General features: G+C 36.4%; 1 protein-coding gene across 48 annotated transcripts in view; it reads left to right on the top strand.

The window, feature by feature from the left end:
- Positions 1–19,395, top strand: part of RIMS2 (regulating synaptic membrane exocytosis 2) — a 724,815-nt gene that overhangs the window by 415,244 nt on the left and 290,176 nt on the right. For all 48 annotated transcript variants that reach the window (XM_078353414.1, XM_078353401.1, XM_035276348.3 and 45 more), the window contains 2 exons: positions 779–950; positions 5,701–5,854. In XM_078353414.1, the coding sequence (XP_078209540.1) occupies positions 779–950; positions 5,701–5,854 (326 nt within the window). The remainder of the gene's footprint in view (positions 1–778; positions 951–5,700; positions 5,855–19,395) is intronic.

Here is a 19,395-nt window from a genome sequence, read left to right as displayed (position 1 = left end):
ATAGGATAATCCTTCATGTTCAGAAAGAAATATTTGAATGTTTAAAAATTTTTATTTTATTATTTTAAAGTTCTGTTTTAGTATATTTCCCAACACAACAGTATGGTAATACCGTACAGAGATATACAACCAAAAAGAACAGGGAAACCTCTCACTTTTTCTGTTCTTAAGAGGTAGTTTATTGGGATGGCTATCTTGCATTTTCATCCCACGTTATGGTGACTACCTCACATAGAAATAAATTTACAATGTTTTAAAGTACCAAATATATGTCAAATAAACAAATCTGAATTTCTTGTATTTACAAAAATACCTTTATAAATACAAATTATAATTGGTCATTAGCTAGAACTTTATAGATAAGAAATTGTGAATATCACAATTACTCATCTTTTTTGTACAGTGAAACTTCTGTAATTTAAGTGAGTAGTATATGCAATGTTACTGGTTAATTATCATTAGAAAGTTTTCAATAGGGCAATATGTTAAAAAATTATAGAGCCAAGATTCTCAAGTCTGGTTTTATTTAGATTTTGAGAAAGATTAAGTTTTCAATAATCTGTTATTGAAAAAATTTAAGATTTATTGAAACATGGCTATTATTGTCATACCTATAAAATGTGATATAGTATGTAGCTTAAATTTTTCATAATTTTAAAGATCATAACATTTGTAATGTATGATAAATTTATGGTCTTGTCTCCAGAGAAATTTTACATCAATAAATTTTCGGACAAAACTTATAATTCTATGTAAGTTTATACTTTTTTTTCCATAGTGATAAAAACAAGAGAAGAACTAAAACAGTAAAGAAAACTTTGGAACCCAAATGGAACCAAACATTTATTTATTCTCCAGTCCACCGAAGAGAATTTCGGGAACGGATGCTAGAGATTACCCTTTGGGATCAAGCTCGAGTTCGAGAGGAAGAAAGTGAATTCTTAGGCGAGGTATCTGGAGTTGTTTTAAAGTTTATACTATTCATGTTATCCTGATTACCTCAGTACATATATATATATATATATATATATATAGAATATCTGCAAAAGTAGGCACAGTTTCTTTAATGGAATATATTTCTGCTGCTGCTTTGGGACAAAACTTGATACTATAGAAAACAGTGGTTCTACATATTCTGACAATTTTTACATATTTGTTCTTATTTTAGAACTCTGTATTGAATGATAAAAGGTTTGTATTTTACAAATATATTCCTTTGTTTTATACTGACATGTGTATCTTGGTAGTTTACTGAACAGACTATACCACTAATAAGTAGTTAAACCATTTGTTTATGGATTATTTTCAAGCCCTGCAATGTAACCGATCCTTCAAAGGTAAACAAGGAAAGTTACTTACTTCAAGGAATTTACAATTCATTGGTGATACAGACACATGAATAGCAGTTAGACTATAGCATCCCAATTGCTATGAAGGGGAAAATGCAATAGGAATACATAATTGCTCTGCACAGTAGGTCAGGTGGTCAAAGGAAGTCTTCACCAAGAGAGAGAAATTTTACAAATTCAAGGGGAGTGAAATTCCTGCAGAGGGAATAAGAAGACATCAGGTGTGAGAAGATCTTGGTCAACTGCATTGAAATTGGAAGGGAATGTGGTAAGAAATGAAGTTTGAGGCATAAACTGAGACCAGAGCATGTCTCTTAATATATAAACAAATTTGGAGTTATCCAGTGGATAATGGGAGCCAATGACCAATAACCAATTCTCTGTTTCCCAATGCTGTGGAGTCTCGCTTTGTCACAGTGGCATAGTCATAGCTCACTGCTGCTTCAACTCCTGGGCTCAAGTAAGTCTTCTGCCTCAGCTTCCCAAGTAGCTGGGACTATAGACACCTACCACCACACCTGGCTAATTTTATTTTTCTATAGGGATGGGGTCTCATCATCTCGCACAGTTTCATATTCTCTTTAAAAAGAAAATGGTTGAATTGTACTTGAGAAAAATATTTCCAGCTGTAATGTAGAGAATTATTGGAGAGGGGAGAGATGGGAAGAAATTATCCAGCTATTAGCATGCAATTCACTTTCAGTCTTTTTCAGTGTGGTTGGTATATTAGTTCACTTTTACGCTGCAGATAAAGATATACCGAAGGCTGGGAAGAAAAAGGGGTTTAGTGTACTTACAGTTTCACATGGCTAGGGAGGCCTTACAATCATGGAGGATGGCAAGGAGGAGCAAGCCACTTATGCAGATTTCTGCAGCTGGCTTGAATTTCTCCTCAGAAAATGGAATTTTTTTTCTATCACATTGTCAGGCTGCAAGTTTTCCAAACTTTTATGCTCTGCTTCCCTTAGAAAACTGAATGCTGGCTCAGTGTGGTGGCTCATGCCTATAATCCTAACACTTCAGGAGGCCGAGGTGGGTGGATCACAAGGTCAAGAGATCAAGACCATCCTGGCCAACATGGTGAAACCCTGTCTCTACTAAAAAATACAAAAATTAGCTGGGCATGGTGGCGCACACCTGTAGTCCCAGCTACTCAGGAAGCTGAGGCAGGAGAATCACTTGAACCCTGGAGGCAGAGGTTGCAGTGAGCCGAGATCATGCCTCTGTGCTCCAGCCTGGCTACAGAGTGAGACTTCATCTCTAAATAAATAAATGAGGCCGGGCGTGGTGGCTCAAGCCTGTAATCCCAGCACTTTGGGAGGCCAAGGCGGGTGGATCACGAGGTCAAGAGATCGAGACCATTCTGGTCAACATGTTGAAACCCCGTCTCTACTCAAAATACAAAAACATTAGCTGGGCATGGTGGCGTGTGCCTGTAATCCCAGCTACTCAGGAGGCTGAGGCAGGAGAATTGCCTGAACCCAGGAGGCGGAGGTTGCAGTGAGCCAAGATCGCGCCATTGCACTCCAGCCTGGGTAACAAGAGTAAAACCCCATCTCAAAAAAAAATAAACAAATAAATAAATAGATAGATAGATAGATAGATAGATGATAGATAGATAAATTAAAAAAAAACAAATGCCTTTAACAGAACCTAAGTCACCTCTTGACTGTTTTGCTGCTTCAACATTTGTTCTACCAGATATCCTAAATCATCTCCCTCAAGTTTAAATCGAGACAAATTGAAATTTGTCTCGCTCCACAAATCTCTGGGGCAGGGGCAAGATGCCACCAGTCTCTGCCATAGCATGACAAGAATCACTGTTGCTCCAGTTCCCAACAAATTCCTCCTTTCCATATGAGACCAACTCAGCCTGGACTTTATTGTGCATATAGCTATCAGCATTTTGGGCAAAGCCATTCAACAAGTTTCTAGGAAGTTCCAAACTTTCCCTTATTTTCCTGTCTTCTTTTGAGCCCTCCAAAGTGTTCCAACCCCTGCCTGTTACCCAGTTCCAAAGTCGCTTACACATTTTTGGATATCTTTTCAGCAGTATCCCACTCTACTGGTACCAACTTACTGTATTAATTCGTTTTCATGCTGCTGGTAAAGACATACTTGAGACTGGGAAGCAAAAGATTTACAGTTCCACATGGCTGGGGAGACCTCACAATCATGGTAGAAGGCAAGAAGGAGCAAGTTATGTCTTACATGGATGGCAGCAGACAAAGTGAGAGAGCTTGGGCAGGAGAACTCCTCTTTATAAAATCATCAGATCTCATGAGACTTACTCACTATGAGGAGAACAGCACAAGAAAGACCCACCCCCATTCTTCAATTACTTCCCACTCGGTCTCTCCCACAACACAAAGATATTATGGAAGTTAAAATTCAAGATGAGATTTGGGTGGGAACACAGCCAAACCATGTCAGTTGGTTTATCTGAGTAAATTAAATGGCAATCTCATGGGAAAAACAACAATCTATAGAGATATTGAAGTGAGTGTTGTCAGCTAAGGAACCAAAGAATGATACAACCAAAAAGCCTTCTATGACCCTTGGGAAGAAGGGTCACACAGTTGTTAGGAGCAGATACTCTGGAGCTCGCTGCCTGGGTTTATGTTCCTGGCACTACCACTTCTTAGCCTTATGTCTTTGAACAAGTTATTTAACCCATCCTTGCATCAGGTTTTTCTTTAGCCAAGTGGAAATAATACTAGTATGCAACTTAGGGTTAATGTGGGGATTAAAAAAGTGCGTTGTATTGTGTGTTTGTAATTCTTTGGAACATAGTACCTATAATTTTGAAACTGGCTAGGGAAAATTTAGGAAGAGTGAAATAAGTCCAGGCATGGTGGCTCACACTTGTAATACCAACTCTTTGGAAAGCGGAGACAGGAGGATAGCTTAAGACCAGGAGTTCATGACCAGCCTGGTAACACAGCAAGACCCCCATGTATAAAAATACCAAAAAAGTTATTAGCCAGGCATCGTGGTACATGCAGTAGTCCCAGCTACTCAGGAAGCTGAGATGGGAGAATTGCCTTACCCCAGGTGTTTGAGGCTGCAGTTAACTATGATTGTACCCCTGCACTCCAGGCTGGGTGACAGAGCAAGACCCTGTCTCAAAAACAAAAAAGAAAAATGGAAATATTAACTTGGCTGTGTTGCTTCTTTACCTCCCTTAGGCAAATAGTAATTTATCTTTATGTGGCAGTTCTACAGACTGATATTTTGGGTAAATTTTTAAGATATTCCTGTAATAAAATTTATAATATGGTTCATATTTTAAATCCATTCTTGTTTTAAATCTTTGCCAGGTGGTGTGGTAAATACAGAATTTTAAATAAGACATGCTGATTCAGATTATACCTCTTTCACTTACAAGCTGGTGTGCCCTTAGACAAGTTCTTTTAACCTTTTTTTGCCTTTGTATTTTTGTTTATGAAAATTAAACACTAAGACAAAGCTAGTAGTTTTTTAATAATTATGACAAATAATAGGCACATCCTTATAACACGATAAGGACTTCAAATTTGTTTTCTCTTCCCATTTAAGAGTTCTTGTAAAAGTTATTTTTTTTAACTTTAATTTTAAATTCAGGGATACATGTGCAGGTTTGTTACATAGGTAAACATATATCATCTTCATTGTGCAGTTGTTAGTTGTGCAGATTATTTCATTACCCAGGTATTATGCCTAGTACCAATTAGTATTTTTCCTGATCCTCTTCCTCCTCCCACCCTCTACTCTCCACTAGGCCCCAGTATGTGTTATTTGCCTCTGTGGGTCCATGTGTTCTCATCTCACTTAAAAGTGAGAACGTGCAGTATTTGGTTTTCTGTTCCTGCATTAGTTTGTTAAGGATAATGGCCTCCAGCTCCACCCATATCCCTGTGAAGGGCATGATCTTGTTCTTTTCTATGGCTGCATAGTATTCCATGGTGTATATGTACCATAATTTTCTCCAGTCTATCACTGATGGGCACTTAGGTTGATGCTAAATAAAAATGCTTTTTAACTTCTAAAATGATATACAAATATTAGTTATTATTACTTATAATGAAAAGTGTTATTTTTGTAATGGTAAATCTAATAGCCTCTAGTAATGGGTAGTCAAGGGTCAACAAAATAAATGTCTTAGATATTTAAAACTATTAAGTTACTAAGAAGTTATAAAAGTTTATTTATTGTCAAAAACATAATTGACAATTTTGCAACATCTAAATGACCTTGCTTTTTATACAATAGCATTACTATTATAATTATTACTATAAAAGTTATAGGACCATTAAATGTAATTTCTTTATTATTGGTATATTATAACCCTCCTTTTCTCTTGGGTTTGTAGATTTTAATTGAATTAGAAACAGCATTATTAGATGATGAGCCACATTGGTACAAACTTCAAACGCATGATATCTCTTCATTGCCACTTCCCCACCCTTCTCCTTATATGCCACGAAGACAGCTCCATGGAGAGAGCCCAACAAGGAGGTTACAAAGTAAGTTTTAGTAAACTTTTTCATGTTTTTATTGACTTTTCCTAATCTTGAGTAATATATTTGATACAGAACTAGAAGATATCATTGTGGGTATTAATAGGAGTTTGTTCATGTTTCCATAGCTATTACTATGAAAATAAGGTTGTACCCATAGTATTCACCTATCACAATGTTAAAAACCTTTATATTTGTATTTTGGATGATATGACACCGAATAAGCACATTTACATTTAAATCTTAGTGCTTAGAATCCTAAGTATAAGAATAAAATAGCTATTATGAGTTTAGTCACATAGCGATATACACAAAATTATTATTTCCTCCTTTAGTATTCTAGATATTTTATGAATATGAAGTATACCAAGTATAGCATAGTGGATGAAAATGTGAACTTTAACTTCAGACTACTCTGAGTTTAAATATTAATTCTTACACTTCAGAACTGTATGTCTTGTGGCAGATCATCTCTATTCCTCACTTTCTTCTTTTATAAAAGGGAAATAGTAATCTGCATTACAGGGTAGTTATAAGGTTTAATTCATCTCAAGAATATAAACTGATGTTATATTATCATTATGTACCTTTTCCCCTGGATTGTACAGCCTGAAATATGAAAAAGAATTACATTATTACAGAGATGCTTAAACTCAGAAATATTTTTCATATTGAACGATGACATTTTAGGCTCTTTGCCCCTAAATCTCAGGTCATTATTTTTCTAATGAATCTATTATTGGAAACTAAGGTGTATGCATACTGTTTTGCATAGTATTCATGGGGTAGTTATATTTTTATGGAGACAGTATGCTCCAGTTTTAGTAAAATTGTTGTCAAGTTCTGCAGAACTGATTGACATTAACCAAATTTTAGAAGTATAAATTTATAAGCACAACTGCTATGTCATTTATTAATCATGGGAAGTATAGCTGGCAAATTTAACAAATGAGTTTCATCTATATGGATCATACCCTTCTGCTGAATAGAAGAATATATTATATATATATATATATATATATATATTAGAAGGCTGTTTTATTATTAGAGATGTAGAGCTAAGGATTGATCTTATGGTATGCTTAGTAGTCATAGGAAAGCCTAGAGACTTATCTTCACTCCTTTTTAAGATAACCTCTCTTTACTGGAATTTTATTTTCACTTAATACTGTATTGTACCTTTGAATGGCATTAACTGAACACTAATTCTACAGCATTAACTTCTTTCAGCCTCCCCACACAGTAAACACTCACCCACTTCTATTTTCAAATGCCATTACAACATCTTTTGTTGTAATAATCATGTTACAATGAATTGTATGTGAACTAATTCTATTCTTTGTGACCATTGTATCTCTTCAGTATATTCTCTCTAAATTACAGTGTAGGGTGATGGGTTACCACATGATGATTATTAATATATATAGTAACCTAATATAATTTATTACATACTGATTCTTAAAGTTTATAGGCTGCTAACACTAGCCAGCATTTCCTTTTCTTTTGGGGTTGGCCTTTTCTTCAGTTTTTATTGTAATAACTAGTAGATTTGAGGACTCTCAATATCTGAAATGCTTAAATCTACCAACGTTTTTCATTTTTTCCCCTTGCTAATTAGGAATAGTAGTTGTGAGAAACAATGAGATCAGAGTACTGGTTAGCTGTATGTGACATGAATTTTCATGTAATTATTATAATTTATATTGTAGCTTTTAATATTTTTACATCCCCAAATGATCTTTCTGGTACTTAGTAATAGGATTAAATTTATCCATGGGCAATATAATGGCACCAAGTTTTACCATGCCAGTCCTGACACTGTCAGCTAACCTCTAATAAATAATGTATTAATGATGCATAAACCTGAAGGTAAGTAAAAACATGTACATACACATGAAAAAAGAAACAAAAACTAGGAAATAACATTTAAGAATAGGTAGATAGAAAAAAAGAGAAAAAGAATAGATAGTAAGCTAAAAACAACATTATGTTTGGCTAATTAGGCTAACAGGATATATTAATCATAATAGAAGGTACACGTCAGGATATGAATAAATAAATCTACTAATATTTTATAAACTTCGTTGATGACAAGAACCTCTTTAAGGGTTTTTCTTCCATCTAGCAGATAAATAATTATATTTATTTTTAAATATGTATCATATATAGATAAACAGTTATCATTAAAAGTATGTAATTCCCATTTGGGGAATTACATTGGAATACAATGAACAACTCTGTGCCAAAATGGTAAACAGCATGGATGACATAGATAAATTCCTGGAGAGCCACAAATTAGAGAAACTGACCCATAAAAAGTTACAAATCTGAATAAATCTATAATAAGTAAAGAAATTGAATTAATGAATTAATAATGAAAAATCTTTGAAAAAAGAAAAGTCTACACTCTTTAATTTTATTAAACCTAAGAAAAATAACACTAATGTTTCTCAAATACCTTCATAAGAAAGAGAAGGGAGCACCCACCAATTCATAAAAAGCATCCAAATAGGAAAAGAGGAAGTCAAACTCTCCCTGATTGCAGATGACATGATTCTTTATCTAAAAACCCCATAGTCTCTGACCAAAAGCACCTTGAGCTGGAAAACAACTGCAGCAAAGTTTCAGGATACAAAATCAGTGTATAAAAATCAGTAGCACCTCTATGCACCAACAGAAGCCAAGCTAGACCTAAATCAGGGATGCCATTCCATTCTCACTTGCCATGAAAAGAATAAAATACTTAGGAATGCAGTTAACTAGGGAGATGAAAGATCTCTACCATGAGAATTGCAAAACATTGCTTCAAGAAATCAGAGATGACACAAGAAAATGGAAAAACATTCCATGCTCATGGATAGCAAGAATTAATATCATTAAAATGGCCATACTTCTCAAAACAATTGACAGATTATATGCTATTCCTATCAAACTTCCTATCAAACTACTATTGACATTCTTCATTGAATTAAAAAAAAGCTATTTTAAAATGTATATGGAACCAATAAAAAGCCAAAATAGCCAAGTCACTCCTAAGCAAAAACAACAAAGCTGTAGACATCACATTACCCAACTTGAAACTATACTAATGGGCTATTGTAACCAAAACAGCACAGTATTTTTACAAAAAACAAACAAACAAACAAAGGGACACACGGACCAATGAAACAGAATGAGGAGCTCAGAAATACTGGCACACACCTACAGCCATTAAATCTTTGACTGAGCTGACAAAAAGAAGCAGTGGAAAAGGACTCCCTGTTCACAAGATCGTGCTGGGATAACTGTCTAGCTATATCCAAAAGATTGAAGCTGGACCCCTTCCTTACACCGTATACAAAAAGTCAACTCAAGATAGATTAAAGACTTAATGTAAAAACTGTAAAGACCCTGAAAGACAACCTAGAAATTATCATTCTGGAGATAGGAGTTGGCAAAGATTTCATGATAGAAAAACCGAAAGCAATTACAACTAAAGTAAAAATATTGACAAATGGGGTCTAGTTAAACTAAAGAGCTTCTGTGCAGAAAAGGAAACTATCAACAGAGGAAACAGACAACCTGCAGAATGGAAGAAGATATTTGCAAACTATGCATCTGACACAGGTCTAATATCAAGAATCTATAAGGAACTTAAACAAATTTATAAGCATAAAAAACAACCTCACTAAAAGGTGAACAAGGGACATGAACAAATGGTTTTCATAGGAACAGCTCTGGAGTGCACACAGAGAGTGAGAGCAGAAGGCAAGTGATCTCCACATTTCCAGCTGAGGTACCAGGTTCATCTCAATGGGACTAGTTGGACAGTGGTTGTAGCCCAAGGAGGGCAAACCAAGGAGGGTGGGGCACTACCTCACCCAAGAACGGCAAGGTGCTGGAGGACCCCCCCACACACAAGCGTGGCCATTGGGTACTTTTCTGGACACTCCGGCACTCCAGCTCAGATACGGCACTTTTCCCACAGTCTTTATAGCCCACAGACCAGGAGATTCCCAATGGTGCCAACAACTCCAGCACTGCAGGTTTCCAGCACAAAACTGGGTGGCTGTTTTAGCCCATACTTGGAATGCCTGCGAGACAGACCACTCATTCTCTTGAAGAAAAGGGGGCTGAAGGCAAGGAGCCAAGTGATCTGGCTCAGTGAGTCTGACCCCCACAAAGAACAGCAAACTGAAACCACTGGCTTGGGATTTATGCAGCCAGCACAGCAGTTTGAGCTTGATCTAGGACGGTTGAACTAAGTGGCAAGAGGGACATCCGCCAGTACTAAGGCAGTTTTAATCTTGCTTATGTAAACCAAATTGCAAGGAAGTTTACACAGCAGCAGGGCAGAGCCCGTGGCAGCTCAGCAACACCTCTGTAGGCAGACTGTGACTAGGCTTCCTCCTTGCTGAGCAGGGCGTCTTGGAAAAAAGGTAGCTGATCATCAGGGACTTATAAATAAAGCTCCACCTTTGCAGGATGGAACACCAGGGAAAAGGCGGGTTGTGAGTTCCACTGCAGCATACTTAAACGTCCCTGCCCAGCAGCTCTGAAGGGAGAAAGGGAGCTCCCAGCATAGCACTTGAGCTCTGATAAGGGACAGACTGCCTCCTCAAGTGGCTCCCTGGCCCCCTTATATCCAAAGAGGCACCTCTTAATGGAGAGTTCTGGCTGACATCTGGCGAGTACTCTTCTGGGACAAAGCTGCCAGAGGAAGGAACAGGCAGCAATCCTTGCTGTTCTGCAGCCCCTGTGGTTGTTTCCCAGGCAAGCAGAGTCTGGAGTACATCTCCAGCAGTCCCGTGCAGAAGGGCCTGACTGTTAGAAGGTAAACTAAAAAACAAAGAAGTAGCTTCAACATCAACAGAAAGGACGTCGACTCAGAGACCCCATCTGAAAGTCACCAAGTTCAAAGACCAAAGGTAGATAAATCTATGAAGATGGGAGGAAACCAGCTCAAAATAGCTGAAATTACCAAAAAACCGCCTCTCCTCCTCCAAGGGACCACAACTCCTTACCAGCAAGGAAACAAAACTGGATCGAGAATGAGTTTGACAAATTGGCAGAAGAAGGCTTCAGAAGGTGGGTAATAACAAACTTCTCTGAGCTAAAGGAACATGTTCTAACCCAATGAAAAGAAACTAAGAACCTTGAAAAAAGGTTAGACGAAATGCTAACTAGAATAACCAGCTTAGAGAAGAATATAAATGACTTGATGGAGCTGAAAAACACAGCCTAAGAACTTCACAAAGCATACACAAGTTTCAATAGCCAAATTGATCAAGCAGAAGAAAGGATATCAGAGATTGAAGATCAACTCAGTGAAATAAAATGAGAAGGCAAGCTAAGAGAAAAAAGGGGAAAAGATATGAACAAAACCTCCAAGAAATATGGGATTATGTGAAAAGACCTAATCTATGTTTGATTGGTGTACCTGAATGTGCCAGAGAGAATGAATCCAAGCTGGAAAACACTCTTCAGGATATTATCCAGGAGAACTTTACCAACCTAGCAAGGCAGGCCAGCATTCAAATCCAGAGAACACCACAAAGATATTCCTCAAGAAGAGAATCCTCAAGGCACGTAATCATCAGATTCACCAGGGTTAAGGAAAAAATGCTAAAGGAAGCCAGAGAGACAGGTTGGATCACCCACAAAGGGAAGCCCATCAGACTCACAGCAGATCTCTTGGCAGAAATCCTACAGGCCAGAGAGAGTGGGAGCCAATATTCAACATCCTTAAAGAAAAGAACTTTTAACCCAGAATTCATATCTAGCTAAAGTAAGTTTCTTAAGTGAAGGAGAAAAAAAATCCTTACTGACAAGCAATTGCTGATTTTACCAGGCCTGCCTTACAAGATATCCTGAAGGAAGCACTAAACATGGATTGGAACAGCCAGTACCAGCAACTGCAAAAACATAACAAGTGGTAAAGACCACCGACACAATGAAGAAACTGTGTCAACTGATGGTCAAAACAACTAGCTAGTATCAAAATGGCAGGATCAAATTCACATATAACAATATTAAGCTTAAATATAAATAGACTAAATGCCCCAATCAAAAGACAAAGACTTGCAAATTGGAAAAAGAGTCAAGACCCATTGGTGTGCTGTATTCACGAGACCCATCTCATGTGCAAAGACATGTATAGACTCAAAATAATGGGATGGAGGATTTACCAAGCAAATTGAGATCATAAAAATAGCAAGGGTTGCAATCCTAGTCTCCTATAAAATGGACTTTAAACCAACAAAGATCAAAAGAGACAAAGAAAGTCATTACATAATGGTATAGAGATCAGTGCAACAAAAAGAGCTAAGTATCCTAAATATATATGCACCAAATACAGGAGCACCCAGCTACATAAAGCAAGTTCCTAACGACCTACAAAGAAACTTGGACTCCCACACAATAATAATGGGAAACTTTAACACTCCACTGTCAATATTAGACAGATCAATGAGACAGAAAATTAACAAGGGTATCCAAGACTTGAACTCAAGCAGACCTAATAGACACCTACAGAACTCTCCACCCCAAATCCACAGAATATATTCTTCTAAGCACCACATCATACTTACTCTAAAATTGATCACGTAATTGGAAGTAAATCACTCCTGAGCAAATGCGGTTATAAAAACCAGTCTCTCAGACTGCAGTGCAATCAAATTACAACTCAAGATTAGGAAATTCACTCAAAACTACACAACTACATTGAAACTGAACAAGCTGCTCCTGACCAACTACTGGATAAATAATGGAAAGAAGGGAATAAAGATGTTCTTTGGAACCAATGAGAATGAAGATACAATGTATCAGATTCTCTGGGACACATTTAAAGGAGTGTCTAGAGGGAAATTTATAGCAATAAATGCCCACATGAGAAGCAAGGAAAGATCTAAAATCAACACCCTATCATCAAAATTGAAAGAACTAGAGGAGCGAGATAAGAAAAACTCAAAACCTAGCAGAAGACAAGAAATAGCTAAGATCAGAACAGAACTAACGGAGATAGAGACAAAAAACCTTCAAAAAAATCAATGAATCCAGAGCTGGTTTTTTGAAAAGATCAACAAAATAGACCACTAGCAAGACTGATAAAAAAGAGAGAAGAATCAAATAGATGTCATAGAAAATGATAAAGGGGATATCACCACCGATTCCACAGAAATAAAAACTACCATCAGAGATTACTACAAACTCCTTTGTGTACATAAACCAGTAAATCTAGAAGAAATGGATAAATTCCTGGACACTTACACCCTCCCAAGACTAAAGCAAAAAGAAGTTGAATCCCTGAATAGATGAATAACAAAGTCTGAAGTTGAGGCAGCAATAATAGCCTACCAACCAAAAAAAGTCCAGGTCCAGATGGGTTCATAGCCAAATTCTACCAGACATATGAAGAGGAGCTGGTACCATTCCTACTGAAACTATTCCAAACAATACAAAAAGAGGGAATCCTCCCTTACTCACTTTGTGAGACCAACATCATCCTGATACTAAAACCCAGCAGAGACTCAACAAAAAAAGAAAACTTCAGGCCAATATCCATGATGAACATAAATGCAAAAATCTTCAATAAAATACTGGCAAACCAATTGCAACAGCACATCAAACAGCTTATCCATCATGATCAAGTAGGCTTCATCCCGGGGATGCATGGCTGGTTCAACATATGCAAGTCTATAAATGTAATCCACCACATAAACAGAACCAAAGACAAAAACCACATGACTATCTCAATATATCCAGAGTAGACCTTCAACAAAATTCAACAGCCCTTTAGGCTAAAAACCCTCAATAAGCTAAGTATTGATAGAATGTATCTTAAAATAATAAAAGCTGTTTATGACAAACCCACAGCCCATATCATAATGAATGGGCAAAAACTGGAAGCTTTCCCTTTGAAAAAAACTGGCACTAGACAAAGGTGCCCTGTCTCATCACTCCTATTCAACTTTAGTATTGGAAGTTCTGGCTAGAGCAATCAGGCAAGAAAAAGAAAGTGTATTTAGTTTGGAAAAGAGGAAGTCAAATTGTCTCTATTTGCAGATGACATGATTGTATATCTGGAAGACCCCATTGTCTCAGCCCAAAATCTTAAGATGATAAGCAACTTCAACAAAGTCTCAGGATACAAAACCAATGTGCAAAAATCTCAAGCATTCCTATAAACCAATAACAGACAAGCAGAGAGCCAAACATGAGTGAACTCCCATTCACAATTGCTACCAAGAGAATAAAATATCTAAGAATACAACTAACAAGGAACGTGAAGGACCTCTTCAAGGAGAGCTACAAACCACTTCTCAAGGAAGTAAGAGAAGATGCAAACAGATGGAAAAACATTCCATGCTCATGGATAGGAAGAATCAGTATCATGAAAATGGTCATACTGCCCAAAGTAATTTATAGATTCAATGCTTATCCCATCAAGCTATCATTGACCTTCACAGAACTGGAAAAAAACACCTTAAACTTCCTATGGAACCAAAAAAGAGCCCGTATCGCTAATACAATCCTAAGCAGAAAGAACAAATGCTAGAGGCATCACACTACCTGATGTCAAACTATACTACAAGGCTACAAAATCAAAACAGCATGGTACTAGTACCAAACAGAGATATAGACAATTGGACCAGAACAGAGGCCTTGGAAGTAACACCACACATCTACAACTATCTCATCTTTGACAAACCTGACAAAAACAAGCAATGGGGAAAAGATCCCCTGTTTAATAAATTGTGTTGGGAAAATTGGCTAGCTGTGTGTAGAAAGCTAAAACTGGACCCCTTCCTTACACCTTATACAAAAATTATCTCTAGATGGATTAAAGATTTAAACATAAGACCTAATATCATAAAATCCTAGAAGAAAACCTAGGAAATACCATTCAGGACATAGGCATTGGCAAGGACTTCTTAACACCAAAAGCATTGTCAACAAAAGCCAAAATTGACAAATGTGATCTGATTAAACTATAGCTTCTGTACTGCAAAAGAAATAATCATTATAGTGAACCAGCACCCAACAGAATGGGAAAAAAATTTTGCAATCTACCCATCTGACAAAGGGCTGATAACCGGAATCTACAAGGAACTAAAACAAATTTGCAAGAAAAAAAACAACCCCATCAAAAAGTGGGTGAAGGATATGAACAGACACTTTTCCAAAAAGACATTTATGCAGCCAACAAACATGAAAAAATGCCTATCATCACTGGTCATTAGAGAAATGCAAATCAAAACCACATTGAGATATCATCTCATGCTAGTTAGAATGGCGATCATTAAAAAATCTGGAGGCAACAGGTGCTGGAGAGGATGTGTAGAATAGGAACACTTTTACACTGTTGGCGGGAGTGTAAATTAGTTCAACCACTGTGGAAGACAGTGTGACAATTCCTCAAGGATCTAGAAATAGAAATGCCATTTTACCGAGCAATCTCATTACTGGATATATACCCAAAAGATTATAAATCATCCTATTTTTAAAGACACATGCACACGTATGTTCATTGTGGCACTGTTAACAATAGCAAATACTTGGAACCACAAAACGCCCATCAGTGATAGCTGGATAAAAAAAATATGGCAAATATACACTGTGCAATACTATGCAGCCATAAAAAGGATGAGTTCATGTCCTTCGCAGGGACATAGATGAAGCTGGAAACCATCAATCTCAGCAAACTGACACAAGAATAGAAAACCAAACACCACATGTTCTCACTCATAAGTGGGTGTTGAACAATGAGAACACATGGACACATGGGGGGGAACATCACACTCTGGGGCCTGTTGGATTAGGGGAGGAATAGCAGGGGGTGGGAGTATTGGGGAGGGATAACATTAGGAGAAATACCTAATATAGCTGACGGAGGATGGATGCATCAAACCATCATGGCATATGTATACCTATGTAACAATCTTACTTGACCTGCACATGTATCCAGAACTTAAAGTATAATAATAATAATAAAAGAAGATATCTATGTATCCAATAAGCTTATGAAAAAATGTTCAACATTACTAATAATTAGGGAAATGCAAATCCAAACCGCAATGAGATAACTTCTCACACCAGCCAGTCAGAATGGCTATTACTAAAAAGTCAAACAATTACAGATGCCGGCAAGGTTGCAGAAAAAAGGGAATGAATGCTTATTAGCTGCTGGTGGGAGAGTAAATTAGTTCAACCATTGTAGAAAGTAGTGTGATGATTCCTCAAAAACTAAAAATGCAATTACCATTCACCATAGCAATTCTGTTATTTGGTATGTACCCAAAGGAATATAAATCTTTCTACCATAAAGATGCATGCATGCATATGTTCATCACAGCACCCTTCACAATAGCAAAGACATGAAATCAGACTAAATAGTCAGCAGTGGTAAGGTGGATAAAGACAATGTAGTGTATATACACCATGAAATATCATCAGCTATGAGAATGAACAAAATCATGTTAATTGCAGCAACATGGATGGAGATGGAGGCCATTATCCTAAGCAAGCTAACACAGGAACAGAAAACCAAATACCACATGTTCTCGCTTATAAGTAGGAGCTAAACGATGAGAACATGTAGATATAAACAGGGAACCAACAGACATTGGAGCCTCCTTGATGACGGAAGGGGAGAGAATAAAGGGGATCAGAAACAATACCTATCTGGTACTATGCTTAGTAACTGGGTAACATAATAATCTCTACACCAAACTCCCCTGACACAAGTTTACTTCTATTAACAAATCTGCACATATACCCCTGAATCTAAAGTAAAATTTAAAAAAGAGCAACACGGTGCCACTTAAGACAGAGTCAAAAATATGAAATACTTAGGTGTAAATCTGGCAAAAGATGCAAAATATTTTTAAACTGAAAACTACAGAACACTGTCAAGAGAAATTTTAGAAGAACTAAATAAATGGAGTAATATGAGCACACTGTGTTCATGAGTCAGAAGTGTCAGCTCTCCGCAAATTGTTCAGTAGGCTCAGTGCACATTTTAAAATCTGTGCAGGATATTATGTATAAATTGACCAATAATTCTATTATTACTAAAAATTAAAGTACCTAGATTTGCTTAAAAAAATCTGAAGAAAGATCAAATTTGAAAGCCTTTTACTATGTGAATCAAAATGTGTAACTGCAGTATTCAAGACATTAAATAAAAAATAGACATGCACCAATAGAACAGAATCAAGAATACCCACTTGTATAAGACCAGTGATTTTTGGCAAAGCTGCAAAGACAATCAGTGATAGATGGATAGTCTTTTCAACAATTGATAATAGAGGCTTTATATGTCCCTGCTCAAAGAAAATGAACTACCACACCCATACTGTATACAAAAGTTAACTCAAAATGGATCATACAGTTAAATGTAAATCCTAAAATTATAAAACTCCTAGGAGAATATTTTTACACCTTTGGCTAGGCAAAGATTTCTTACACAAGATACCGCAACCATGATTCATTAAACCGCAGATTAATAAATTGGATTTTCTCAAAACGAAGATGTGATTTTTCTTTGAAGGACAAAGTTAACATAACAAATAGCCAAGTCACAGACTGAAAGAAATATTTGCAAATCCTGTATCTGATAACGGACTTTAATCAAGATACATAAGGCATTTTTATCTAGTTCCTTTATATTTTGATATTTTAAATATATAGAACACTGTCAAAACTCATGAATTAATATAAATTAAAAATGGGCATAAGATTTAAGACTCTTAAGGGAGATATAAGGGTGCTAAATAAGTACATAAGAAGATGCTCAACAATAGTTTTTAGGGAAATGCAAACAAGATACCATTACATAATAAAATGAGTAAAGCAAAAGATTGTCCATACTAGACATTGCAGAGGATTTTCACACATTGCTAAGTTTCTCATACACTGAAACTTAAATTTCTATGTTACTAAGATTCTCAAACACTGCTGGTGGGAAAGTAATTTGTTACAGCCTTTTTGGAGACATTTTGGAAGGTTTTTAAAAAGTTAAACATGGATCTATCATATAGCTCAGCAATTCCATTCCTAGGTGTTTACCAAAAATAAGTAAAAGCATGTGTCCATACAGTACTTGTACGTGAATACTAATTGCATTTTTGCTTGTATTAATAATAGTCAAAGAACACAAATGCTTGTCAACTGGGAAATACATCAGCACACTGGTATACCCATATAATGGAATATTACTCAGCAATAAAAAAGAGTGAACTATTGATCTATAACACAACATGGATGAAACTCAATGTAATTATACTAACTGAAATAAGATAGACAAAATGGTTATATATCATATATTACATTTAGGTTTATATACAATTTTAAGAAATATAAACCAATTAATGAAATGCAAAGCTAACAAAAGAGAAAAATAACCAAGTAGATAAAATTCTTAAAACTGAAATGATAAAGAAGACATTAGACATAAATAAATAATATGAGTGTAAAAGGGGAGGTAACTTCAGATAAAGTATATATTCAAGTAAGTTCAGGCCAGGCATGGTGGCTCAAACCTGTAATCCCAACACTAAAGTGAGGCTGAGGTGGGCAAATCACTTGAGGTCGGTATTCATGAACAGCCTGACCAACATGATGAAACCCCATGTCTACTGAAAATACAAAACTTAGCTAGGCATGGTGGCATGTGCCTGTATCCCTGGCTACTTTTGAGGCTGAGCCATGAGAAGCACTTGAACCTAGTAGCCAGAGGTTGCAATGAGCATAGATCATGCCACTGCACTCCTTCATGGGTGGCAGAGGGAGACTCTGTTTGAAAAAAATATATAATAATAATATAATAAAATAAGTTCAATTTAGGCAACAGAACTCTTAGTATGTGCCAGACACACTGAAAATATACATCATGTGGACAAATTATTTAAAAAATAATATTTATGAAACTGACTCAATAAGAAATAAAAAGCTCCAACATTCCTGTATCTGTAGATATTATTAATATGTTGAAAGAGGAAGCAAAACTTTTTTAAAAAAGAAAACACTTGTCCCAGACAATTTTTACAGGTTATTTATACTGAATCTTAAAGAACTAATTATCCCAATCAAATAAAACTCTTGCAGAATATACATGAAATATGAATATTTCCAAGCTCATTTACAAGGGGAACATAACTTTTATGCAAGAAGTTTACAAAGCCATTCCAAGAAGGGGAACTTACAGGCTCATTTTACTCCTGTATATAGATGACCACCAAAAAAGCTATATAAAATATTAGCAAACTAAATACAATAGTTTTATGAGAATCTATAAATATGTTTTTTAAGTATAATATGTTTTTTTTATTTTATATAGATATATTTTATTGCATTTTAGGTTCTGGGGCACATGTAAAGAACATGCAGGATTGTTGCATAGGTACACATGTGGCAATGTGGTTTGCTGCCTCCCTTCCAATCACCTGTATCTGGCATTTCTGCCCGTGTTATCCCTCCCCAACTCCCCACCTCCCAGTCTCCCTCCCCTGGTCCTCCCCCACAGACCTAAGTGTGTGATGCTCCCCTCCCTATGTCCATGTGTTCTC

The sequence above is a fragment of the Callithrix jacchus genome, chromosome 16 (genome assembly GCF_049354715.1).
Source record: "Callithrix jacchus isolate 240 chromosome 16, calJac240_pri, whole genome shotgun sequence".
Taxonomy (NCBI): Eukaryota; Metazoa; Chordata; class Mammalia; order Primates; family Cebidae; genus Callithrix; species Callithrix jacchus.
Note: the sequence above shows the minus strand (reverse complement) of the source record. Positions and strands in the feature narration are given on the sequence as shown.